General features: G+C 51.8%; 1 protein-coding gene across 3 annotated transcripts in view; it reads right to left on the reverse strand.

Annotated features, from left to right (window-relative positions):
* Window positions 1-5508: 5508 nt before the first annotated feature.
* STARD8 (StAR related lipid transfer domain containing 8) overlaps window positions 5509-26776 on the reverse strand; it is a 33106-nt gene continuing 11838 nt past the window's right edge. The window contains exons 2-14 of one of the 3 annotated variants that reach the window (XM_052663899.1): window positions 19790-19861; window positions 17630-17711; window positions 16582-16645; window positions 13790-15195; window positions 12934-13107; window positions 10893-11052; window positions 10248-10446; window positions 9657-9867; window positions 8984-9098; window positions 8478-8702; window positions 7286-7503; window positions 7009-7185; window positions 5509-6865 (exon numbers count right to left, since the gene is read on the reverse strand). In XM_052663899.1, the coding sequence (XP_052519859.1) occupies window positions 6748-6865; window positions 7009-7185; window positions 7286-7503; window positions 8478-8702; window positions 8984-9098; window positions 9657-9867; window positions 10248-10446; window positions 10893-11052; window positions 12934-13107; window positions 13790-15195; window positions 16582-16638 (3060 nt within the window). In that variant the 5' untranslated portion in view covers window positions 16639-16645; window positions 17630-17711; window positions 19790-19861 and the 3' untranslated portion in view covers window positions 5509-6747. The remainder of the gene's footprint in view (window positions 6866-7008; window positions 7186-7285; window positions 7504-8477; window positions 8703-8983; window positions 9099-9656; window positions 9868-10247; window positions 10447-10892; window positions 11053-12933; window positions 13108-13789; window positions 15196-16581; window positions 16646-17629; window positions 17712-19789; window positions 19862-26776) is intronic. The other 2 variants (XM_052663898.1, XM_052663896.1) reach the window with 2 other exon arrangements.

Below are 26776 nucleotides of genomic sequence, written 5' to 3' on the forward strand. Positions count from 1 at the left end.
TATATTTATAATGATTAGTCTGGTCCAGACAATATTTGTTTTATATCAATGCAATTTTAAAATATTGTTTAGGAAGGAAGGGCCTATGAAGACAAAAGTAGGCAAGGCCTTGAAAGTCCATATGCTGCCCCAGTCTCTGCTCAATCCCAGGCCTTTTCCATTAGCTTGAGATAACATCCAGCTGTCTAGAGGCTGCAGCAGCCCAAGGCCACCCTACGGCCCTTCTCGGGCAGGGCAGGAATCCTAGGGGCAGGCAGGCCAGCCCCCAGCAGCCTGTGGGGGTGGCCTGGGGCAGAGGAGAGTAACTTCTGTGACTAGTGTGCATCCCTGCAGCCCTGTGCCTCTGCCCTCCATTCTGGTTTCAGCTTTCCTCAAATGCTTTTCCCCCCTGTTCAATAGCTCTCATGCTTGCCACTCCCGGTTCCCTCTCCACCATTCTAGCAGACACACTGACACTACCAGCAAGAGGTAGGAGCATCCTCTCACTTCGCTCTCAGGGGGGAGTGGGAAGAAGACAACCTTGGGCGGAAGTCCCAGCTGAGCCACTTGCTTGCTGCGCACCCCAGGGTAAGTCTCCTTGCCTCTCAGACTCTAGATCTCCATCCAGGAAAAGGGGATGATAACAATGCACAGGGGACTTTTGAAGTTAAAGGATATCCTGTACGGGCCTGGTATAGAGTCAGCAATCAGTATCCATGTGCTCCCTCCTGGGTGGCAGAAGTTTGTTGCCGTCCTTACTCAACCTTCCCCACGTTCCTTCGAGCTCCAGGGCCCCTTCCCATTCCCACAACCTCAATTTCATGTTCTTTCATGTCTCCCTGCTCCTACAAACAAGCATTCAACTGCATTCAGTACACACTCCCTGAGCTCCCTGATGTTGGCTGTTCTAGACCAGACCCGGTGCTGGCCACTGGAACTACAGAGACACCTCTCACTCGGCCCCTGTCCTGGATGTCATAGCCTAGATGAAGAGATGGGCTTGTACATTTGAGGTCAGTTTTATGTGATAAAATTCCACTCAAAAAATACTTCATGAGCTCAGAGGCAGGCTGGGTGGGGGAGGCTAGCTGAGGGTGTAAACAGAAAGGATAGAAGAGCACAAACCAAGTTGCAGGGGGTGGGACTTGGACAGCAAGGGCTTGGAGTACAGGAGCCTACACAGTAAACACAGGGAAGTGGTCCCTTTCTGCCTAGGACTAGACTGGGCACTGTACTGGATATGTGGGTTCCTTGCAACACCATAGAGAGGTAGGCATTCCTGAACCCATTTTACAGATGAGGCTCAGAGAGTCAAGTTCACACTGCTAACAAGTGGCAGAACCAGGACTTGATCCCACTTCTGTGTCTCTGGATGCCTTCCCTGGACCTCCCAACCTCCTCAAGCTGGGCACTATGAAGGACTCAGAGATGAATCTCACCAGGATCTGGATCCCAGGCACTCCCAAACTAATGCGGATACTGGCAATGTGACTGGTACCCAAAGAATCCTAAGATGAGGCATCAGCAAGATGGAGGTCTTAGATGCAAACGGCAATGACAACTCAGAGGAGGGACAGAACAAATCTTGCTGGAAGTTCTGGGAATGACTTTATTGTAGAGACATATTGGGCCTGAGTGTTGCGAGACTGGTGAGGCTGGAGGGTGAGAGTACCTTGCAATAATCAACCTACCTTGTTAAGTAATTCACACATCTCTCTGAACCTCATTTTAGTTATGTATAGGGAAACTGGGGCCCCGGAAGACTAAATAATTTGTCCACAGCCCCACAGCTAAGAACTGGCAGAGATGAGACTTGAACCTGGGTCTACTGAGTCCAAGATAGTCCTACGTAAAGGAACTAAAGGAGCATGCCCAGGACATGGCTGGAGAACAGAAGTGAAGGGGGAAGAAATGTGGTGGACAGGTCAAGGCTGCACTGTGGGGTCCTGAATGCTATAGTTTAGCAGTCAACTGGAGGGGGAGGGAAAGTGGAGGCACTGACTGTTTTTGAGTCAGAAAGACACTCGACTTTAGAAAGATTAACCTGGTACTGGGTATGGGTGGAAAAGGGTGCAAGAGGAGAGACAGGAGGTAAGGACCTCTGCTGAATATCCAGGTAGAAAGAAATGCACAGTGACCTGGGTTGTTGCAGACACTGGGGCAGGGGCTGAAAGGGGGACGCCATGCAGCAAGACTCAACCAGATGTGGCTACTTCCTCATTAGGCCCACGTGATCTGGCCCTACGCCTTTGATCCCACCTCCCACTTTCCCCCACTCCCTGCACCCCAGCCACCCTGACCTGGAAATGTCAACTCTGTCTTCACCTTAAGGTCATGGTACTTGCTCAGTATTTCTTCTGCCCATAACTCTTTACCCTAAATCTTTGCATGGCCCATTTCTTCTGCTCAGGTCTTGGCTTCCATATCATCTGCTCAAAAAGGCCCTCTGTGACCACCCTATTGGAGTAAGTGCTCAGTCGCTATTACCTCAGCAGATTTTAATACCTTCATCACCATTATCACAGCTGAAGTTAGCTTGTCCACCTCCCTCCACCCATCCATCTACTAGAACGGCACTAAAGGCAGGTGAGAATCTTATCAGTCTTGTTAACTGATGTATTCTCTGTGCTTCAGCCAAGTCTGGCAAAAAACTGACATTCCACACTACATGTTGAATGGCAGAATGGATGAGAATTTGAATGAATGGATGTATGCATGCATCGGTTGAGAAAGAAGGAGGGATCATGGCTGATGTGGGGATCTGAGCTGGGCAGCCAGGAAGAGAGAGCACCACAAGTTGAGACAGAGCAGGAAGCAGGGAGAAGACTGTGTGGGAAGATGGTGAGTTTGGCTTGAGCCTGTTAAGTTTCATATGCAGGTGGGGCCTCCAGGTGGAAAGGTCCATTTATACAGTGGGAAATATTGGCCAGAGCCAAAAGAAGTGATGGAGCTCTCAGTCATGATGGTAGGGGCATCTGAACAGAGGTATAAACTGAAACAATGGATGTCAGCGAGGTCCTTAATGAACAAGGTGAGACAGAGAGGACAGGATAAGAAAGGAGGGCATGGAAGAAAAGCAGCAAGATCAACCCATGGGGCCAAATTCTTCAGGAGGAAGTAGGGTGAAAACCAATCAGTGGTTAGGATACAAAGAGATCACCAGGATATTTAGAGCCTGGTGAAGAGGTAAGTGTGTCCAGAATGGTGAAAGCCGAGGTTGTGGGGGTCTGAGAGTCATAAGGGTAGGTGGGGTTTTGGTGCAAGTTAGGAAATGATATGCATATGTAGCCCACCCCCACCCAGCCACACACCCAGGCCCAAGGCCTGCACAGAGGCTGACTGGCAGGGAGGAGGCAGGTCAGGGGAGACTATGATTTATTCATGTCTGCCATGTCCTAGGCACTGTGTAGCCATATTCACAATCATTGGTTTATTTAACTATGACAACAACCTTACAAGACACAGTCATTAGCCTTGTCTTCTGTGAGAAAAACCAAATCAGAAAGGTTTCATGTGCGACTTCAAGTCACAGAACCTGGTGATGATAGATCTTGTCTGGGTTTGTCTACCATCTACCCTCAGCCACTCTGGCAACAGGGCACTGGAGACTACAGAAAATAACAAATTGATGCTTGCAGATAGATTGTCCAGTTCCCATGTGAAATTCACCCACAGTCTGGTTTCATTCAAGTAGTGGGTCTGGGGAAGTATACGGGTTGAGAATTTGAAGATAAAAATTCTCTGGCAACAGGGAAAGGCCAACTCAAGGTGGATCAAGATATAAGACTGAGGGTTACAAATGGCCATGGGTGGTGCCTGCCATGTGTGGGAGTGGCCTGGGTGACCCTCATCATCATGACATCTACCCCCATGTCTATAAGCTATGGCAGTCCATTCACAGACTGCATGGTGGGCCAGGCAGAGACGCAGGGATGGAGGAATGGAAGCCTGTGCTTTACGCAGGGAAATAACACTAAAGACCAGAGAAGCTCCCCTGCTTGGTACTACCTCTCTCAGAAAGACAAACATGGAGGAGCCACACCAGGCAACTGGTCCAGGGCCTCAGAGTCCAGAGCTGAAAAGACTAGGAGAATTCTCTGGCCCTTCTAAGAGCCTCCTCTGTAACCCTTTTCTGTCTCCTAGTGGCCATCACCTGGGAGGTCAATTTCATGCCACCCATGAACAGCATGCTCAACCTCATTCTCTGTTACCATCACCATGGCCTCCTTCCATGACCAAGTGGGGCAGCACTGTGCCAGAAGGTCCCCTAGCTGCCTGCCTGGAAAACTACTGGCTTGGGCTTCACACCAGTGTGGCTTAACACCAGAGCTGCTTGAGTGATCTCCTATCCTACCATCATACATAGGTTGCCTTCATTGTTTTCCCAAAGTCAAGGGGCTAACAGGCCCTCTGCTCCACTCTCTTCCAGGTCTAGCCAAGACCCCCAGGCAGCAGCAGTGAGGAAAGTTCAATGATATGTATGTATGGCTGAACCCAGAAGAGACTGGAAGAAGGTGACAGAGAAAGGGACTTGACAAGTACCCTGATCTGTTCAGGTGGGGAAGAGGTACAGACTGGGACGGGCCATGCTGAACAGTTACCAAGTCAGACTTGTGACGAGGTGATCACTGGCCTGTTTGGCCCAAGAGGAAGCTGAGGTTCTGAGAGAGAGACAGAGAGAGAGAGAGAGACAGAAAGAGAGTGAGCAGGATTTGTTTTCTCCAGGCTGCTCGACAGGACTCAAAGGGTACAAATAGACTGGTTGGAAAGCCTATACTCTCTCCAGCTGCCCCTCAGAGCTTGGGCATTTTATGGCTACAGCAATGTGACCAAAAAAGTGCTTCCTACAGGAAGTCAATATGAGGAGGCCTCTCTTTGCTGGTCACTGGAGCCAAATCAGGGGCTGCCCTGAGGCACTGAGACATGTCCTGTGGGTAGAACAGGGTCCCCACGCTTCCTGAGACTGGGTCATACTCTTTATCCATCAGCTTGAGCTGTATGCAACAGAGGAAGAAAGGACAGCATAGCCAAAGGCATCGTTCCATAGGGCTATCATTAGTATGCATGAAGTCATGCTTGGGAGCTGCTCAGATAGGGGACCTGGTCAAGTCAGGGAACAGGGTTTGTGGCTTCTACTGAAGCCCTGGCTTCTTGGAATCCTACCTCCCCCCAGCCCCAATCAACTCCCAAAGAGAAAGACTGAGGCCTTTCCCCATTTCTCCTGCAGCCTCCCCTCGTGTCCTGTGTTAATGTTCACAACATCTGAACCTGAGGTTGAACTGAACCTGCATCGTAACTTGTCCCTTGTCCCTGGCCAATCATCTCCACAAAGACAACCACACAGATAGAGTGCATCTCTAGGAATGCTTTATTGTTGCACTGGGGGGTATCACATGGACTGTGCTCTCCACCTCCCCTGTTGCATCTTAAGTGCCCTGCCCCCTGAGGCTTGCTAGACCTCTGCCCCAACCCACAAATTATGGTACACTCATGATAGAATATGTGTGTGTATATATATAGATAGATAGATGTGTCTGTATTATATATATATATATATATATATTTATCTATATGTACATAAACATTTTTAATATTGATAAAATACTGACTGTACAGTATTTATAGGTACAAATAAAATAGGTTTAAACATTACAACTGGTTGGCTGGAACCCATCCCACTCCTGTTTATTCAGCCAAAAATAACAAAGCACCAGTTGGTGTTGGGCATTTGACTTTGCATGTGAACCAACACGACTGGTAGGTGGGATAGGTCAGGTTTGGATCAAGTCCCAGTGGGCTGAGATGACACTAAGCCCTTCCATCTGATGGGCTGGCTGCTTGAACCAGGGGCCAGGTCTCTGCTGGAGGAAGGGGCTGTCATATCAGCCTGCTACCACAGGCAAGAAGAGCAGAAAAAGTGATACAAACACAGATAGTGTCTCCTCGCCACCATCTGCTTTTATTCAGCCTGTGCAGTGTCTGTTTACTCACTAGCCATGGCAGTGCATGGCCAATGGCTACATGGGACCCTAGAGAGTAGCAGATAAAGTATGGAGCCCAAGTCAGGGGAGACTGGTTCCTTGGTCTCTTGAGATCTGATAAAGGAAGGTTCTCCCCACTCTCACATCCCAAGCTATCCCAAATCGTCATATCACCCACTGGGACCCATCATTGCCCCCTCCTTAAATCAGCCTCGTAAAAATCAGCATCTTATTTACACAAATCAAACAGCTCATGGTGGTTGGGGCTGTGCTGTGCTCTGCCCCTGTGCCTGTCCACTCCAGTTCAATTTCTCTGCAAAAGCCAGTTCAGGATCAATGCTGGGCCCAAAGGCAAGACCAGAACCTCCTGTCCAACCTCAAAAGGACACTAGCAGCAAACAGGATGACTTAACCTCTTGGAATAGCAGAGAGCTGGGGCTCTCTGCCTCCTCAACCCACAGGCAGGAGAGCTGAGAAGACTTTAGACTGACTGGTCGCTCCATGGACCCAGAGGGCAGTAGCTGTCCTTCCTGCTCTAAAAACGACTCCTTTCTCTCAGAAGGGCAGAACACAGATTCAGGGGTGGAGGTGGAATGGAGACCAGACACTGAAATTCTCTTTTACTCCCTTGTGCATATGGAGGAACTTCAGGAAGTAAGGAGGACTGCATGGCCTTGCCTCTACCCTTAGGAGCAGCATCCATCTGGGGGCTCTCTGCTCTCATCCCCCCATCACTGCCTTCGTGCCAGGGGGCCTGGGCAGTGGCACTCTGGGATCAGGCTGAGGCTCACAACTTTGTCTCAGGGCCAGCTGCCTGCATGGTCGGGAAGGAATCCCGGATCTTTGCCACCTCCATGGCGCACAGGTGTCCGAAGACTTTGTTGTACCAGTCAGGAGAACGGCCCCTGAGGAGGTAGAAGCAGGAAGGCATGAGTTGTGGGTTCTCCCCTTGAGACCCTACCAGGGACAAGGAAGACAGGACTTGCCTCCTAGGATCAGGGGCATGGGGCGGGGTGGGGGGGACACCAGGGCTGAGGGGGCTTTGTACCTGAGGTCAGCACGGCAGATGTGAGTGAGCCGGGAGCGGCCCAGGCCACAGGGTTCCATGAGGTACTGGGATGTGAGCATCAGAGCCCGCACCCCCGACTCTGGCACAGGCTGCTCAGGATCCAGGGACTGAGACACGAGGAGGCAACCCCCACGGGGCAGGTCAGAGCGCCACATCCTGTGGGGAAGGGATGCACACATTCAGCTTCCTAGCACTGGTTTCCTCCCCACCTCCCCAGTCCCCCAAGCACAGAAGAGTGACAGCTCAAGCCCCTCACCGGAGCACCACAAAGTCGCGGCAGGGATGGGGTGCCATGCTGTCAGTGACATAGTGGTACAGCTCCACACCCGGCATCAGGGCTTCCAACACCTGGGCCCGCAGAAGATCCTCATCCCAGAGGGCCCTCTCCCGCAGGACACGGTGTAGCACCACGGCTGGAGGGGCTGCCACTTCTGTGGATGCCTTCCACACGCGCAGCGGGTGCCCGTCTGGCACCTGTGAGCAACAAGAGTGGGGACAGGGGCAGCTGTCAGGCCTGGAGAACTCCTACTCCACCCCCTGGGCACCGGCCTGCCCTCACTCCAGCCCCCAACAAGGGAAGGCTGCAGGGCTACTCCGCTAACCCCAGCCAGATCCAGACAGACCAGCCCTATGTTTCCTGTCCTCTTTCTCCTTTCCAGATTTCTGCTCCTCTGCCTGCTCAAGAGCACAAAAAGATGACAGGACACATATTCTCCAAGGCCTACTAGGCTCTACCAAGCAATGGGCATAGTACTTAGAATTTCTGGAACTGAAGATGATGGTCATCCTCAATGAACTCCCCCACCTAGCATGGAAAGCAGAGCACGTCCAAAGCAACAAAAGCTGCCACTCCTGGTGCCTTTTGCATGTGCCAGGCCCTGTACAAGCCTCTTACCCTGATCCTGTGAGGGGGTTTTTACTATGACCATGGCAAACCTCGGACTTGTGGCCTTACTTATAATCAGAATTGGAGAAGGAACATGGCTCATGTCAAGAAGGACAGAGAGAAGTAACCTCCAGCCTGGGGCATGACTGGAGCCTTTGAACGGAGGAGGGGGCATATCAAGTTAGGGCTGAAAATGGCTGGGGAAATATAATGCTTGGGGCAGGTCTGTCCTGGCAGAAGAACAGCAGCGGTAAGAAGCACAAAGGTGGAAATGTAAGGAGCTCAGCATGACTGCGGAGCAGGGAGGGATGGGAGTGAGGCTCTAAAAGTCGTGACCTGTCTGGAGCAGGCCTTCAGGAAGGTAATGCCAGCAGGTGCTCCCTAAGACAGAGCCCTGGTCTCGTTTGCTTCTCACTTTCTTATGCTGCCTGCCATTCTCCATTCTCCATGCAGAAGCACAATGAGAGGCGGGGCAGCTCCCTCCTTGAGGATCCTTGCACACAGCCTGTGCTCTGCTCCCCTCCCCTGGTTCCATGGCCAGCCTGGGCAGCAAGGTCCTCACCTTCTTGCAAGCCAGCTCCGTGTGCTGGGGCCCTGGCATGCTCATCCAGCCCTTGAAGCGCTCAGCAGCATTGTGCAGCAGCTCCTGGATGCTCTCTTCCATATAGAGGCTCAGGCTTACACCAGCAGCCCGGGCCTGCCGCAGTTCAGCCAGGGCTGGGCCCGGAGGGCTGAGTTCAGCCGCACTGTAGGAGCCACACAGTTGCAGCACCATGTCTTGAGGCACCTGGGAGGGCATACACAGACTGGGTTGGGGGCCATGGGGAGTGGCAGAGGATCAGGGACCTCCAGTTCTAGAGCCTGTGGGGTCTGCCAGGTTCACTTTAAGGGAGCAGAGGTCTGGCTGCTGCGGGATGGTAGATGAAAAACTGCAGGGGAAGAGCTAAAAGTAGGAGATTGAGGCATATGTGGTCAAGATCGGCCCTATCCCTGATTTAGGGTGCAAAGGTCAGGTATGTTGGTTCTACTGGGTCTGGGAAGTAGGCACCATGGCCTAGAGTGACTCACCTGGAAAAGCTTCTTGCAGTCGCTGATCATGTATGATAAGCCCTGGGTGGCAGCCATGTTCTCACTCAAGTCCCTAGGGCCTGGCCGGCCAACTAGGCTGCGTTTGTTCTTGATCCTGGAGGGAAGGGCCAGGAAGAGAGGGCCAGGAAGAGAGGATGGCACAAGGGCACAAGACAAGCTCCCCAGAAGCCCACTTGCCAGTCCTGAACACAAAACTATCTGTTGCCCTTTCCATGGAGAAGGCAATGGCACCCCACTCCAGTACTCTTGCCTAGAAAATCCCATGGATGGAGGAGCCTGGTAGGCTGCAGTCCATGGGGTCGCCGAGAGTTGGACATGACTCAGTGACTTCACTTTCACTTTTCACTTTCATGAATTGGAGAAGGAAATGGCAACCCACTCCAGTGTTCTTGCCTGGAGAATCCCAGGGACGGCGGAGCCTGGTGGGCTGCCATCTATGGGGTTGCACAGAATTGGACACGACTGAAGCGCCTTAGCAGCAGCAGCAGTAGCCCTTTCCAAGCCCCTGCTTCATAGCATCCAACTAGCCCCAGGCCCCTGAAGAGTCAGACTGACCCCTTGTGGTGATGCCTGGGAACTGCCATGCCAGCCAACCAGGGCCAAAAGGCCAATGAGCCCCAAACCCTCCCTGCCATGCCCTGCCCTGTTTCACCTGGGTGAGGGGTTATCCTTCTTGGAGACGTTGAGGTGGAAGATAGAAGGTGCCAGGCACACTGCCAAGTTACCGGCTGTCATCTGGTTCTCCTCAGCAGAGGCAATGTCACTTAGGAAATAGAGCAGGGTCTGTAGTACCTCTCGGTTCTCATCAGGGAGCAGCAAGGTGGCGGCTTGTGTGGCTGCCAACCACTGATCCTTGGGGAGGACTGTGAGGAAGGCATGACAGAAGGGCTTCCTTATTCCCCAAGAGCCTCTGCATTCCAGGAATGCAGAAGGCACAGCAGTCCCAAAGTGAAATTGGTGAGGGGGAAGGTGGACTCTGGGTGCTAGATCAAGCCCAGCTCTATGTGAAGTGTACCCTTGTGGAAGTCCCTGCCTTTCTTCAGGGCCTCAGTCTATCCTTCCATATAAAGGGTTTGGGGAATAGAATGTGGTCTTTAACAACCTTATAACTCGGCATAGAAAATCTTTCACTGAGCTCATGGGCATGCCTATACTTGCCTCCACAAGGTTTATCTTCCACAAACCCTAGGATTCAGGAAGGCTGAGAACCTGGCAAGTTACTGGGGATAGGTGGGTGACTCACGCTGGTAGATCTGCAGGAAAGTAGTAGTAAGCTTGCTGGTGAAGATGGGCTCGGGCAGGTCCCGGAAATATTGCTTCAGTAAGTCAGCCACATCATAGGCTGACTGGCCGTCATAGCAGACGTTGTCAGGGGAGGTCTCATTCATTTGACGCAGGTTCTGGATCCTGGACTTCACCCCAGACTTGCGGAAGATGCCCACCTGGCCCATGGAGGGGAGGCAAGGAGACTGTGAGGCCAGCCATAGACTGGGTGTCAGGAGTGTAGGCCACCCCAGAGACCCCCAAGCCTGCAAGCTTCCTGCTAGGCAGGGTAGGAGAGAAGTGGAAAAACCAAAGAGATGGGTTTTTATAGCTTTGGGTCCAAGGAGAGAGATGGCCTTAGGGGAACGAATAGGAAAACAAGGTCCTAGGCTAAGGTAGGCTCCTGGTAGATGGGGGCTACTGCACTTGGGTGAGAAAAAGCTGGCACAGAGCCAGGTGAGAGGGAACTTGAGTCCATCCTTCTTTGGCCTTCATGAGTACAGGAAGTCTCTGTTGGGCCAGCCTGACCCAGGGGGAAGGCCAGAGTGGCTCCCCTCCCCCGATCTCTCAACCTTGGACTTCTTTCCCATTGCCATCTCTCCTCATGCTCCCTGGAAGGCCTCACCTGGTCCAGGCACTGGCTACGCAGGTAGCGCATGGCTTGCTGAATGCTCTGGGGCAGTGGCTGGCCTGTGCGCTGCACATGAATGAGGGGTGGCACCCCAAATACCTGCTGGCCCCGGTAGTCAGGTGTCTTGTTCCTCTTCATGAACTTGGGGACTGACCTATTCAAGGGAGAGACAAAAGATCAGGAATGGAGACAGGGTAGGCCCAGACACAGCTTGGAGACTGTCTCTAGTCTTGGGGACTCAGGTGGGATAAGAAACATGTCATCTGCCCAGAGTCAACATTCATTGAGCACCCACTCTAGGCCCAGTCCTAGGGAGTCCCAGAGGAACACAGGGAGCTCTCAGTCTGGTCAAGGAGATGACTGCATTGACAGGCAGTGACAATACATATGGCCAGAAGTGAGCCAAGAACTTAAGGAAGACCCACAAGGGAGGGTAACTGTACCTAGCGGGTCAGGGAAGGCTTCAGAGGGAAGGTAGAAATTCAGCCAGTTCTTGAGGGATAGGTAGGCATTGTCCCAGGGGATAAATGGGGAAAAAAGATATTCCAGGCAGAGAGAAGAGCATGGCCAAAGGTAAAGAGGCAGGAACCAGATTCTACATTCAGAGAAGGCTGACTGGTCTGCTGGCCTGAATGGTGCTGTTGTTTGGGTGTGGTAGAGTAAAGACCCTGACAGATGAGGCGGGGTTGAAATGTGAAAGGATCATGATGGGAAGGAAACTGGACCTTATTCTTTGAGGAGGGTTTTGTCAGGAAAATGACCACCAAAGCTGCATTTCAGGATAATCTCCTTGGTGGTAGCATGGAAATTGGGATAGAAGAGGTACAGCTGGGGGGCCTGGGGTTCCCCTTCACCCCCTCCTCATTCATGGCACACACTCATGTAAATCCCACGTGCATCTCCCACAGACATACATAAGGCACCCGGAATGGCTAACAAACATACGAAAAGATGCTCATCACCACTCATTATCAGAGAAATGCAAATCAAAACCACAATGAGGTACCATTTCACGCCAGTCAGAATGGCTGTGATCCAAAAGTCTACAAGCAATAAATGCTGGAGAGGGTGTGGAGAAAAGGGAACCCTCTTACACTGTTGGTGGGAATGCAAACTAGTACAGCCACTATGGAGAACAGTGTGGAAATTCCTTAAAAAACTGGAAATCGAACTGCCTTATGACCCAGCAATCCCACTGCTGGGCATACACACCGAGGAAACCAGAATTGAAAGAGACACATGTACCCCAATGTTCATCGCAGCACTGTTTATAATAGCCAGGACATGGAAGCAACCTAGATGCCCACCAGCAGACGAATGGATAAGAAAGCTGTGGCACATATACACAATGGAGTGTTACTCAGCCATTAGAAAGAATGCATTTGAATCAGTTCTAATGAGGTGGATGAAACTGGAGCCTATTATACAGAGTGAAGTAAGCCAGAAAGAAAAACACCAATACAGTATACTAACGCATATATGCGGAATTTAGAAAGATAGTAACGATAACCCTGTATGCGAGACAGCAAAAGAGACACAGATGTATAGAACAGTCTTTTGGACTCTGTGGGAGAAGGCAAAGGTGGGATGATTTGGCAGAATGGCATTGAAACATGTAAATTATCACATGTGAAACGAATCGCCAGTCCAGGTTTGACGCATGATACAGGGTGCTCGGGGCTGGTTCACTGTGATGACCCAGAGGGATAGGATGGGGAGGGAGGTGGGAGGGGGGTTCAGGATGGGGAACACATGTACACCCATGGTGGATTCATGTCAATGTATGGCAAAACCAATACAATATTGTAAAGTAAACAAATAAAAAAAACTGAGATTAAAAAAAAAAAATAAGGCACCTGGAGTCATGCTGGCCTCTCCAGTTTCCCAGCACATCCCACTGGTCCACTGACATAGGGGCTCTGCCTGCCTGACCCACTTTCTGAGGGTGACCCTCCCAGGACCCTGGAGTGGGGCAGGGAGGGATCTAAGACCTGGATAAGCAGCTCAGTGGCCATTCTGGCCCAGGAGGACTCACCAGACCCAGCCCTGTTTGTGGGGGATGGTGTACTTCTCCATGAAAGTGGTGAGCCGCAGCAGTGAGCCCTTGTGCAGGAGGTGTATCTGGCTGGCAAACTGCCGGTTGATCTCCAGCGACTCCGAGTTGAGGCTGGGCCGGTGAGAGTTCTGAAAGCTGTGCCAACGGAGCTTCCTAGTGAGGGGCGAGGGGGTAGAGAAGGCTGGAGGAGCAGCTTTCAGCAAACCTTAGGAAAAGTTGTGTTCTTCTGGTCCTTTTCCTCCCCCCACCAAAGAAAAAATATACAAAGAGATGGGACCACTGTCAGCACTGCTGCAGGGCTCCATGGTGGAGGAAGCTTAGATTTCCAGGGCTGCCCAAAGGCAAAGATGTTGTCAGGGAGGGTGGTACAGAGATCAGGCCCATCTAGTGCCAGCAAACAGTATGAGCCCCTCTTCCATTCAAGACTGCAGGGGAGGGGCTGCTCTGAAAGACCCAGAATAGTGAAGCTGGGGATCAGAGACCATCTCCTGCAACGCCCTTGATTTACACATGGGCTACCCAAAACCCAAAAGGAGCTACAGTTTGCACAGGCCGTAGCAGAGGCAGGTCCTAAAGCTTACATTCTAGATTTCCTGAGTCCTGTACTTTCTTTTTCTCTTCTGGGACTGGGACTTTTTCTCTTCAGCCCCTAAGAACTTTCCCCTGCGCCTTGTGACTAAAAAATTGGCCTTAGGAAAGGGGGATATGGAGAGCGGATAAGGAAGGGAGGGGAGAAAAGGGGTAGGGAAGAGATGAGAGGAGGAGGAGGGAAAGGGAGAAGGGAGAAAGAGAGAGACAACAGAAGCCCTGCCCCACCCTTACCCTGAACTCCCACCTGCAGGGTCTGGTAAGTGAGGCCCCGACACCTGAATCTCGTCGCTCACGGGATACTGATGTCTGGAGTCCAGTCGGGGACCCTGTAGCCTCAGCCTCGTTCATGGAGTTCCCGCTACTATCCAGCTCACTGGAGGAGGCCACAGTGTCAGAAACGTGTCCTTCTTCCACAGACAGGCTGGAGGAAGAGGTTGGTTCCCCCCCTGAATGTGTCTCCTCCTCATGATCCTGGGCAAAGCCCGGGGCCCCAGTCTCTGACTGTGCCAGGAACTCAGCCTTGGCAGGGGTCTGAGGCTGAGCCAGGACTCCAAGTTGCACATCCACGTGGCCCAGGGCTAGGGACTCCCTGAGGGCTGGAGCCTCTCCCTGGGTCCAAGCCTCACTGGTCTGGCCTTCCACTCCATCGGTGGCTATTTCTACTGTTGAAGTGGCCTCCTCCTCTACTTCGTCCTCCTCTTCTTCTTCCTTATCTCGAGGCCCCAGGTCTGGGCACATGGCCTGAGACCAGAGCTCTACCCGCTGCTGCAACCCCCACACGTGCTGGAGGATGTCATCCAGGTGAGTGTAGCTGTCCCCACCTTCCTCCTCCTCCTCCTCTTCAGCCTCGGCCCCAGCCAGTACAGGCTCAGCCGGATACAGCTCTGGCATGTTGTCATAGATGCTGGCGTGGCTGCCTGTGGAGCCACAGGAGCCCCGGCGCCCTTCACAGCCCCAGTGCCTACCTGGCTGCCAATCTGCCAGGCGGTGTCCATCCTCTGGGCACAGGCTCTCAATGGACAAGGAGCGAGGGAATGTGCCTGGTTTGTGGTCTCTGGGCACATGCACCAGGCAATCACCCTGGTGTGCCCGCGGAGGACGCTGGAACATGGCCTCAGGCCAGGCCTCCCAGGCCCTCTGAGTCTCAGAGCCACTGCCACTGGCTGAAGTGGCTGCCTGGTTCTTGGCCCGATAGAGGAAGCCATGGCGACTTTGGAAAGAGAAGGCTTTGGTAACCTTTTCTGAGGTGACTGAGCTGTGCTCCAGATCTGCTTGCCGGCCTCCACCCTTTTCCTTCCGCCTCAGAGACTCAAGGTGCTTGAGGAAGCTCTGGGAACGGTGCTTCTTGGTTTTGTCCTGGGGGCCCTCCTGGCCCCGAGTGGGGCTGCGGAAGGGCCAGTGACTTGGGCTGGAAGAATGGCCTAGCAAGGGCAGATCCGCTGGCTTAGGTGGTAGGCTCACGGTGATGGCAGGCAGGGAGGTGGCACTAAGCTCAGTGAGGACGCCCTCACGGCTAGAGGTCACTGGCAGGCCAGGGCTTGGTGGGGCCAACAAGTCAGAGGACCCCATGTGAGACCACTGCTTACTTTCTCGCTCAAAGGTCCAGTGGTTGCTGACGGTACAGTGCTCTTCCTCCTCTGAGTCTTCATTCTGAGAAGGGCATCACAGGGTAGGGTCACAGGTAGCCAGTCCACAAGCCCTTTCTTGGGCTCCACTCTCTGCCTCCCAACTCTTTGGGGACTTGGGGGCAAAGGGCCCTGCTCTCTGACTGAGAACACATCCTCAGAGTGGGAGGCACTCCTCTGCACTCTGGGAGTGCCAGAAGAAGCCAGGAGTCATGGAGAAAGCCTGGATGGAGGGTAGTGGTCATCTGATCAATCAAATCCCTACCCATTTTACACACAGGGAAACCTAAACAAATGAGAAGCTGCTTGCCCAAGGTCATACAATGTCACAGGAAGATCCTTTGGAGAAGGACATGGTAACCCACTCCAGTATTCTTGCCTGGAGAATCCCATGGACAGAGGAGCCTGAAGGGGTATAGTCCATGGGGTTGCAAAGAGTCAAACATGACTGAGGGACTAACAATTTCACTTTCAAGTGAGTGACACAGCCGGGCTGGAATCCAAGCATCCCGACATCTTGTCCTCAGCAGCCTCCCAGTGAGTCTTGAGGCTACAGTCTTACATAAGAATCCCGGAATGCCAGAGCTAGAAAGGATATTTTACATTTTCTAGTTTTCTACTTTGCAAAGTGGGGAAGCTGAGGACTAGAGAGGGGAAGAGGTTTGTCCAAAGTCACTGAAAAGTCAGTGCAGAGCTGGGGCTAGGAGCCCAAGGTCTCCTGTTTCCCTGGCGACTTGTTGACGGCAGGCCTCTGGTGGAAAAAGCTCCAGAGAAAAACCCATAAAGTCTGACCCCAGGGAAGGATAGGTTCATTTCCCCACCTTCCAGGGCTACATGCAGACCCAGAGCTATCTTAGTTTCTGCAAGCCCAGACTAGCAGAGTCAGAAAGGTTTTTGGAGGGTATTAATGCTGCCCTCAATTCATTGTAGAGCTGGAGAAAATGAGGCTTAGTGTGGTAAGACTTCGTGAAGTGAGACTGGACATCCTGACTTCTAAGATCTTCTAAGATCATATAGGCCATGATTTTCCATCACATTATTCTGTCTCTGCCCCTAAGTCAAGGAGTTTTTGCCATCACAGAGAAGGCACGTAGGCAGATGGACTTCCCTGAGGGATGGCCATCACTAGGTCAAGTTATTAGAAAATCCAGGAGGGAGTGGTGGGCTGATAAGGCTGAGTGATGCTATGGGTCAGGGTACTTCTTCTCATACCCCAACTTCGAGACCAGGCTAGCGGAAACCCAGCAGCTTCATAAAGCCCCCTACATCCTACTCCCAGGCTGGACCAAGGCAACACCCTGGACAGCCCAGACTCCTAGGACACTGGAACTAGTTTTATAAGTGGTTTGTGTATGTCCTGGGTTCCCCATGGTGCCACAAGACCACAGATCCTATCCTTGCCCTAACTCACCTGCTTGCATTGAAAATGAACCTCCAGTTTCATCGAGGCACAACTGTTCAAGGTCATCAGCCTCCTGCAAATAATACAAAGCAGGGTTCACCCAAGGGTCACAAGCCACTGAGCCTGCAGGGACTAGCCTAGACACTAGGAAGATGCCGTCCACTGCTTCACGTGCTCAAGACATCAAAACATCTCCCAAGTCCCCGTGTTCATGAAGGTTTCCATGCTAGACATGATGCTTTAGATATTATGGGCTCTTGTCTTCTAGGAACTTACAGATGTGAGACAAAAAATAAAAACAACCACTACAGAGATGGGACATATTCAAGAACAGAGCAGACAGAAGGCATAGAGGGCACACAGAGGGTGGGATGAGCAACTTTCCTGAAGGCAGGGGGGTGCAGTCAGAGAGAAGTCTTTCTGGAGAACAGAAATGGGATTTGGATCGACAGAGAGACAAAGACTCCTATCCCAGTCTTCAACCAAAGCCTGTGACAAGGTAGAGAGGGAAATGGTCAGTAAACAGATCAGCGCATGTGTGAGGGGAGGACTGAGACTGATAAGGCTGGTCAGAGTCATGTTGCAAAAGGCCTCAGGTGTCGTGCTAAAAAAGCTTTAGACTTGTTTCTGTAGATGGCGACATATTTCAAGCAGAGGAGCACTCACTGGGAAGCTGACTCTGGTGGCTCTTGTGGGGTTGGATCAGAGCAAGGATGGGAATGCAGAGATGGAAGACAGGAAGGCCAGTTAGAAGGATGGATCCAAGAAGTCGTAGTTTGGCCTCAAAAAGTAGAGGGGAACGAATTAGAGGAGTGTTTGGAGGCTCTAACTGAAGGGGAAAAAAAGGCCAAAGACCTTGGCTTTCTAGTGCCTGGGGGTGGGCGGTGAGGATATCACAGGCACAGAGACAGAGGGAAGAGTGAAGAGCAGGAGAGCAGCAGATGAGCTTTGTTAATAGGCAGGTTACTCTGTCGGGGGGGCAAGGATGGCTTTTTTCCCATAAGGAAGCCCCAAGCCAGGCCCATGACCTCCCAGGCCTAGCCCTTAGCCCCCCTACCTGCACAGGGCCCCCAAAGAGTCCTCGTCCAGAAAACTGTGGTCCTTCTTCACAGAGCCAATATCCACAGGAAACAAACCTTCTGTATGGCAGAGAAAAGCAGAGATGAGTCGAGAACAGCAGGTTAGAAACTCAGTGCCAGGGACCCTGCAGTGAGAAGAAGGGGGCCCAGGAAGCAGGGAGCTAGGCAGGTGAGAGCTGAGGAGGAGAAGAAAGGCTGCAGTGAAGCAGGGACCCGGGGAGCTCACGGTTGGCCACAGGGGGAAGATCAAGGAGAAGACAGAAAGGTCGAGCTGGACAAGACGACCCATCAGTCAGTGAGGCAGGTCCATGCGGGAGGCTGCGCAAGACAGGGAACCTCCTCTCTGGCCCAAGGTGAACCAGGGGCACCAGGGAAAGAACAAGGACACTGTGCAGTCAAATAATAGCTCCCTTTCCCTTCTGCTCAGAGCAAGAGCACCTGCTCCCTGGGGTTTGAGAAGGGAAAGGGGAAGAGCAAGGAGTGGAGGGAGAGGAGAGAATACCTGCAAAATCTCACACCTCTCTGCCTACTGGTAAAACAAGCCCATGGACTCATTTACTAATGTTAATTGAACACCAACTTTCTGCTAGGCACTGGGGACACAACAGCGAATGAGACAAAAACGATCCAAGCTTTCATGGAGTTTGCGCTCTCACAGGGGCAACAGATGGTGAACAGTATGTGAGAGAAACAAACTATGCTGTTACAAATGCTAGCAAAGACATGAGCCAGGGTGACAGGGTAAAGAGAGGCCTTACTAAGGCAGTAACTTCTGAGCTGAGCCCTGAAGAGCAAGAAGGGGCCCAACTGGGCAAAGAGTCTGGGAAAAGGTCTCCAGCAGGACCAAACCTAAGGCTCCAAGGAGGGCGAGAGTCTGGTTGAGCCCAGAGAGTAGTGAGCAAAGCGGAGAGGAGCACGTGGAAGCTGGGTGATGCAGTTTCGTCGGCCAGGACGGAGCATGGCCGCTCACTGCATTTCGGGTGTGCCATGAGGCCCGCGGAGGAGTGAGTGACAGAGTGGAGTGAGGTGTGCTGTGGTCAGGCCTGCACTCCCTGGGCCACTCTAGCTGCTGAAAATCAGAGTAGCGGACGGAGTGGAGAAAGGAGGCTGTAGCACTAGGCTGGGCAAGCAGGTCACACTAATGTGCCAGTCAAGGTGGTATGAAGTGGATTGATTCAAGATATAGTCTGGAGGGAGCAGGGTCTTGCTGAAGGGTTAGATACAGGCACAAAGGAAAAGAGAACCAGAGGATGATGCCGGGCTGTGGGGCTTAAGTGGCGGTGGCGCCATCAGGTGGTAACATCTGAGACGTCTGTCAGACAGCTGAGCAGAGATACTGAATTGAGAGTTGAAGAGACGGATCTGGAGTTTGGGCCTAAGGTCTGGACAGAGAGACGTTGGGGAGTCATCAGAATATACATGGTGCTCAGAAAAGGATCTCCTCAGAGATAAATGTCCAGAGAGAAGAAGGGCTAGGACAGAGCCCTGGGACACTCTAACAATGAGGAGCAGTTAGAAGAAGCTGAGCTGGCGAAGGAGACTGAGAGTGGCTGCCAGCAAGCCGGGAGAAGAGGGCAGGCCAGGAGCTGGAGTGGCCAACTGCACTGAATGCTACTGAGAGATTAAGTCAGGTCTGAGAAGGGACCACTGAATTTAACCACATGCAGGTCCCTGGTGAACTTGACAAGGACTGTTTTGTTAGCGAGGTGGGGATGAAGCGAAGGTAGAAGTGGGGATGTGGGAAGAATGGAAACAGCAAGTATGAATAACCCTAGAGAAAAACAGAAAAATGAAGGAAAGCAGAGAAATAAGGCCACTGGGAGGGGAGGTGAAAGCAGGGCTTCCAGAGTGCACCCTCCATGTTACGTCTACATAAATACCGTCCTTGGGAGCTGTGCAGTACAGCAGGCCTGCTTGAGACAAGGCACTTTAACATATGGGAGACCCCAGAACTTGTGAGAGCTGATGAGCAGGCAGGAGAAAAGACAGGACAGAGGTTGTAACTATGGGAGCAGGCCAGGATAAACAGCTTCTTGTATGGTGGGAGAAAAAAAATCTTATGGGTCCCATGTTCCAACTGAAAAATGGAGGGATAAGGCAACTCGGGTTGGGCAGGGGGAACCACTGAGTGACCTTACCTTCAAAAAGCTGAGCATACTTAGGGAATCCTGTTGCTCGGAGCCACCTGCATGCTTTTTTGGCCTCAGCTTCTAAAACAGATGAGAGGAAGAGAGACAGGCAGAGGAAGAAGGTTAGCAGGTGCTGGAGGCAAGCCACCCTGGGTATGCACCGTTGAACCTCCAGCAGGGAGGTACCTAAAGCTCTGGTGACCTGGAGATGACAACAGAAGCACAAAGGGGCTAGCACATTCACTCCATGTCACAGCTAGGATTTCCTCTCTGCTCCCTAAACCCTACTCCCTGGATGTGGTGGGACACCTCTCTCACACTGCATTCTCTGCCCAAGAACAGGACCACCACCAGCAACAACTCCAAGGAACATCTGGGGTCAAGGAATACTGCAGGGGAAGAAACCACCACTGTGTCTTCATCCACTCCTTCCTCCACCACCGGGGAGGCACCCCCTTCCACAGCCCAGGTCCAGCTAGGCATACAAAATGTGCAACAGCGTTATTCTGTTTTCCATCATCATACCTAATATTCCCCAGCATTCTGATAACAAATCTCATTTAACACACACCATAAGCTGTGTGGATTTTAATATGCTCAATTTACACATATCCAAACAGGTTCAGAAAGGAAGGACTCATCTATAAGTCTCACACAATAAGGCAGTGGTGCAGAGGCCAGAGTCCAAGCTCAGTGTGCTTCCTGCTCAAGGTTCCGACCCCTTCTAACAAAGCAGCTCTTCCTCCCCCATCACCAAGGTCCAGGTGAGGATGCCTCCATCCCCACAGGGCTTCCCTGGACTGTTCCAGCCCTCCCCCATGGCTTGGCCTCTTTGTGGCACAACAGCTGACTGTCCAGCTGACAGTGCTGGCTTATGGGAGTCTTGGAGGGCAATGGCTGGGTTAGCCTCCCAATTCTGCCCTGGGAGTGCCTAGCGCAGGGTGGGGCACCCCTGCTAGCCTCAGTGGAGACTTGCAGGTGGACTAAAGCCACAGTGGAGGCCCTCCTGGCCATGGCAGGCTGAGTATCTGCAGCAGAACCCTGGGACTGCCCAGTTCCCCACCCATGGTGCCAGGGAGCAGTGGGGCTGGGACCATAGGAGCTGTCATTGATGTTGGGGCCACAGAGAGGCTGCTGCCTCTGCAGAGCTGCTCTGCCCATGGATTCCTGCCCCCACATGTCTTCCACTTCCTTACAGACTATAACCAGGAGCCTCCAAGGAGACTGGCGAGGATTTTCCAAGACAGGAAGAGCTCTCTCCCTAGTGCTCTCCCACAGGGAAATCCAAGATGAGATTCTGGCAGCCAGGAATCATAAGGTAAAGGACACAAATGTATTTCAGAGATGCTAGGTGGGTAGACAAGGGAAGGAAGAATGCGGGAAGGTGGAAGTCGGTCGGAAAAAGATAGGCTCCCCAAGGGTCACTAATGAGGAGTTGTTGCACAGAAGAAAAGGCTCTGCAGCCTCTGGAGCCCCTGAGGGCTTAATGGGCCAACAGGGCAGGGGTAGGGATGAACATTCTGCATTTCTGAGAGCGTGTGCATTGGTTGCTGCCATCCCAGTATCTGTCTCTGCAAGTAACTGTAGCCAAGTTTGCTCATGTCCGTGATCCACATAGATCAGTGTGGGACCATGCACCTGGATGCACTCCCCCTCAGGCACCTCAGTCTGTACCCACACCTGCATCTGTGTGCACACGTGTTTTACATCACCATAACCTTCTAACCTACAACAGAGATCTAGGAATCACGAGGACCTCTGAGAAGCACTGGAAAGTGTTTGCTCCCACAGAGCCCAGCTAGCAGTACCTCAGCCCCTCTGGCAGGGGGCAATGCTAGACCAGGAAAGGATCTGGATCTCCAGGTCAGTGGTGATTTGGGGACACAGTGAGAACAGCCCTAAGGAACTTCACTCCAGCCCAGGCCACATTTGACGGACATGGTTTTGCTGGTAGGACAGCTGAGTCAGCTGCCACAGCCACTTCCCTGTCTCTTGCTCCTACCTCCCGCCCCCCCACCCCGCCCCGGGAAAAGGCCACCCCAGGCAGGGGGACCACCCTTCAGGATCAGGTCTGCATGTCAGGAACACACACTCGAAGACCATTGTAGCCCCTGGTCACTCATGGCTAGAGGGAGAACAAGGAGGAGGCAGCAGAGGCAGACGCATCCGGATGCCCTTCCTGAGCCTGGAGGAGGTGGAAGACTGCAGAAATGAAGTCCTGATCTACACATCTGCACCTTTCACCTGAGTCACAAGGGCCTGTGGGAGAGGGGAAGGCTGCCCACGCCCCCAGTGCTTGGCAGTAGCCCTGGCCAGGGTTGGTGGGAAGGGAACCAGCTCACTCAGGTGGGTGCCAAGGCTTTTCATTCATACATAGAGCCCTCCGTGCTGTGCTGTGCTTAGTTGCTCAGTCTCATCCGACTCTTTGCGATCCCATGGACTGTAGCCCACCAGGCTCCTCTGTACATGGGGATTCTCCAGGCAAGAATACTAGAGTGGGTTGCCATCCTCTTGGGGGTCTTCCCAACCCTGGGATCGAACCCAGGTCTTCCAACATTGGGAAGCCCAAGAATACTGGAGTGGGTAGCCTAGCCCTTCTCCAGAGGATCTTCCTGACCAGGAATTGAACCAGGGTCTCCTGCATTGCAGTCAGATTCTTTACCAGTTGAGCTACCAGGGAAGCCCTTAGAGGCCTCTAGCTTCCTGCTATTCAAAGTGTGATCATTGGATTAGTGGCATCAGCTTCACCTTGGAACTTGTTAGAAAGGCAGAATCCCAGACTTTCTGAAACAGAATCTACATTTAAGTAAGTCCTTGAGTGATCTGCATGCACATTAGAGTTTGGGAAGCACTGGCACAAATCAGCTAGCTCAGGGATTTTCACCCGTGGACGTACATTAGAATCAACTAGGAAGCTTTGTAAAAATACCAATCCCTGGGAGCCCCACCCCCAGAGGCTGATTTAATTGATCTGTGGTAAGACTCTCCAAATCAGTATTTTTTAAAAGCTACAGTATAGACATACTGAAAACGGCCCAAGGGACTTTACCAAATCACACAGAATTAAGTGTCACAGCTGAAATTGCTACCATCTTTTAATTCCATGTCCTGTGCTCTTTCCATTGCATTATGGCACCTGCCTTCAGATGCCACATAAACAAAGGGCTTAGATTCAAAGGAACCAACTCCAGGTCCCCAAACTTTTTTCTGCCCTTCCGATCTAGTGGGGTGACAAGTCTGAGTTCAAATCCTGGTCAGTCACTTGCTCTCTGACTAAGCAGTCTGACTAGCTAATTCTCTAACTTTGGGCAAGTTGTTTAACCTCTCTATGACTCAGTATTCTTTTCTGTAAAATGACAAAAATAGAATCCACCACTAATAGCTACTGAGAACATTAAATAAAATACCAGGGATAAAATACACTGGCACATTGTACCGAGCATTCAGCAGAGAGTTCCTACCCAACACTGACAGAAGGGTCCCAAGGAAAAAGAGAAAATGGGAGAAAAAGACCCAACGAGTATTCTTTTCTGGGCCTGGATAATATCTGCATCTATATCTCTGTCAGAATTAGAACTAGATGGCTCAAGGAAGTGAAAGTAGGAGGCAGAATTATCAAAGAGGCCACAATAATTCCAAAAGACAAAGCAGCCAAGGAGTTGGAAGCAGGGTCTGAATGAATCCTCAGCAGCACCTCCTGGCAGGAATCTAAAGAATGTAATGGCTTATTACCTGGCAGGATGTCAGGGACTTTGGCTCCTGACAATAGACCACCTCACAGAGGCTTGAGAGGCCCTGAGGCTCCCTCCCAGATGGAGTGGTCAGGGACTTTTGTCTTGGTGATTAAGGGCTGAGCTAAGGTGCTTTGCTTTGTCCTTCCCACCAATTCTAGCCTGTCCAGGCTGGGGCCAGGAGTGACCACCCATCCCCAGTAGTCAGTCTCCCTGGGGCTGGGGCCCAGCGAGCCCAGACCAAGGATTGTCTTATGTGCCTGGCAGGAAGAGTGACACTGGGCAGGCTGAGACGAGTGATGGAGGAATGTCTGTGGCCCCTGGTCCTGCCTGTGTCCAGATGCGCAAATTCCAACAGTTTTAACTACTATGTTCTGCAGGCCATTTTGCTGGCCAAGACTAGGGTAATATGCCAGGACAGGTCAGGGACAGCATCCGACTGGCACAAGCTGGATTCCACTAAGATTTAAGCTGAGATTCCCTGGGGAGGGGCCCAGCCGATCCCCTCAAGGGTTGGGGGAGAGGACATACTAGAATGCTCCAGAGTCAATCATGCCTCAGTCTCCCAGAGGGAATGACAAAGAAGAAATAGCTGAGCAGCAGTGTACTGTCTCAGGGGTAAATGACAGTATCTACACCTACACTTCCACAGGCCACATCCAGGGAGCCTCTTAGCACGGCACACTTTTCTATACAGAGAAGGATACAATGAAGAGAAAAGCAGGGCTTCTGTTTTAGAGAAACTCTACATGAACAAGGGAAGAGTTGATATACTTAGGAAAAAGGCAGCACTATTTCCCACTGAGGAAATACAATAACACCCAAAGATGATAACTGAGTTGGAGAAAAAGCTTTGTCCAATCAAGCTGACTCTCCCACTTGCTGCCTAAATCATATGCAACTTGCTTTACTCTCTAAGCTTTGGTTTCCAAATCTACAATTTGGGGACTAACAACTTTACTGCCTGCCTCTGAGGTTACTCTGTGTATCTGGCTGGGTTCTGTCTGATTTGAGAGGTTGTATGAAAGTTATCATCAGAGAGGGCTGCTTTTATTAAGACAACTTGAACTTTGTATCCACAGAGTCTTTAAAGTTCAGTTCAGATTGTGTCCTAGGTATAAAGAAGTGAGAAAGTGAGCTAGGAGAAGAAAAGACAATCAGCAACTAAGCTGCCAGAGCTCAGGTCTCATCCAGCCACTCTCTTCACTCGCCAGTCACCCCTCTTCACACCACTGTCGGGGAACTCAAGCCCTTTATGCCTTTGGTTACCCTGTGGGCTGTGAGATAGCTGCTGCCCAGGTCCTGGTTCAGCCTGCTCCCTTCCAACCCAAAATCTGGCTCAGGCCTCAGGACTGGGCAACATCCAGGGCCTAGGACAAGAAAGGGGTAGATGTCACAGAGGGCCAGATCAAAGTGTTCTTGTTACTACCAGAGCAGTCCCCTCTTGATTTGGGCTACACATTATAATCTGGGGAACTTGAAAATGCCAGTGCCAGGGCCCAATTAAATCATGACCAATTAAATCAGACTCTCTGGGGATATAATTAGTTTTGTTTTGTTTTTGAGATCTCTCCAGGTGATTTGAAAGCACACCCATCGAGAACCGCTACCCAAAACAGACATAACCTGATAAAAAGCCACAGCATAGGTCTTCAGGAAGATTCTATCGAGAGGCTACACTCAGGCGTGTTCTCATCACTGGCTCATGCTCTCTTTGGGGCCAGCGAACAGTGATGGGAATGCATGTGATAGACATCTGCGGGTGTCTGTGAAGGCAATTTATTCAGTTAGCTGACTTATTCCATGAGGCAGCTTTCAACAAACTTGGTTTCGTTTCTCTTACTTAGCTGCCTATTTGGAAGGGCATCTCCCTCGTGGCCATCAATGCAGGATGAGTGATAGTCAGTCATGTCTGACTCTTGGCGACCCTATAGACTGTAGCCCACCAGGTTCCTTTATCCATGAAATTCTCCAGGCAAGAATACTGGAGTGGGCTGCCATTTCCTTCTCCAGGGTGAACGCAGGATGGGTTATCTCCAAAACAAGGTTTGTTTCAGCATGATGTCCCCTACCTCCAGTGAGCCTAGGGGAAAGAGCCAATGTTCAGAGGGGTGAAGAAAGCCCTGGGAAGCCGCTGTCTATGTGACAACCCAAGTTCCCAGGTATCTGTGTGACAACTCAAGTTTCCAGGGTGGAGTCTGTGAGGCCAAGCTTGTTGCCAAGGTAGGCAGAGGGGCCATCAACCACTCGTCTTGCTGTTGCACCTGGGAAATGCCAAGTCCTGGCAAAGAGCTTCTCAGATCATTTCTCTTGGTTGATGCAGCTCTCAGTTCCTCTGCCTACCCCTACTCCTAGAGAGGGACCTCCCTTGAGGAGGTGGTGGCCTTCTAGTAGAGGGCTCAGATCTCAGCTGACCCCAAGTGCTCGTGACCTGCTCCTTCCACTCTCCCGTAAGATTATACTAATGGGCTTTGGCCATGAGAAATGTGTCCACTCAGCCCCGAGGCAGTACTTCATTTGAATTTGCACAAAGGGGTCTGTGGGATTTGTTCTGACCCTAGCAAAGGTGCTGCAACAGGTGACCACCCAGATATGCACCTCTCTCTCTGGGAGACTGATGGAGAAGGGCCTTCACAAGGGCCAAGACTAAGAGTTGTCGTGGATGCCGGGACTGTCAAGACTTCCCCTCCTGACCTTGCAGTGGACATGCCGGGGTCTACCATGCTCTGTCCACTGGGAGGTCAGGCGTACTAGTTGTCTCTCCTGCTCTTAGCTGGAATCACAACTCTAACTAGGTTCTTCCAGGGGAGGGGGAAAGGGAGACTGAGACCAAAATAGCTCTTATCCTACATTCCAACCGTTGCAGGAGGGGTGCCACAGCAAGGACTGCTGATGTCAAGCAGCCGAGCTTGATAGTGCTAGACACTGACTGGCCTCTGGTGGCTGGGCAGAACTTGGGGCCCCTGCTGCACCTGTTCGGATGTGAGTCCTGGTTTGGGTGGCAACAAAATGAAGCCACGAAATCTACTTGCTGGCCAGTGGCAGGTTCACAGGTGTGGCCCTCCTTCTCTAACACTCCATGTCCATGCCATGGCCACGGGGCCACAAGGATTCTCAACCAGAGACAATTTAACCCCTCACCCATCACAGGAGACCTTGGGCAATGTTGGGAGACATTTTTGGTCATCACAACTGGGGAACGATGCTGCTAGTATCTACTGAGTAGAGGCCAGGGATGCTACTAAACATCCTATAATGCACAGGA

This window comes from Budorcas taxicolor, chromosome X, assembly GCF_023091745.1.
Source record: "Budorcas taxicolor isolate Tak-1 chromosome X, Takin1.1, whole genome shotgun sequence".
Classification (NCBI taxonomy): Eukaryota; Metazoa; Chordata; class Mammalia; order Artiodactyla; family Bovidae; genus Budorcas; species Budorcas taxicolor.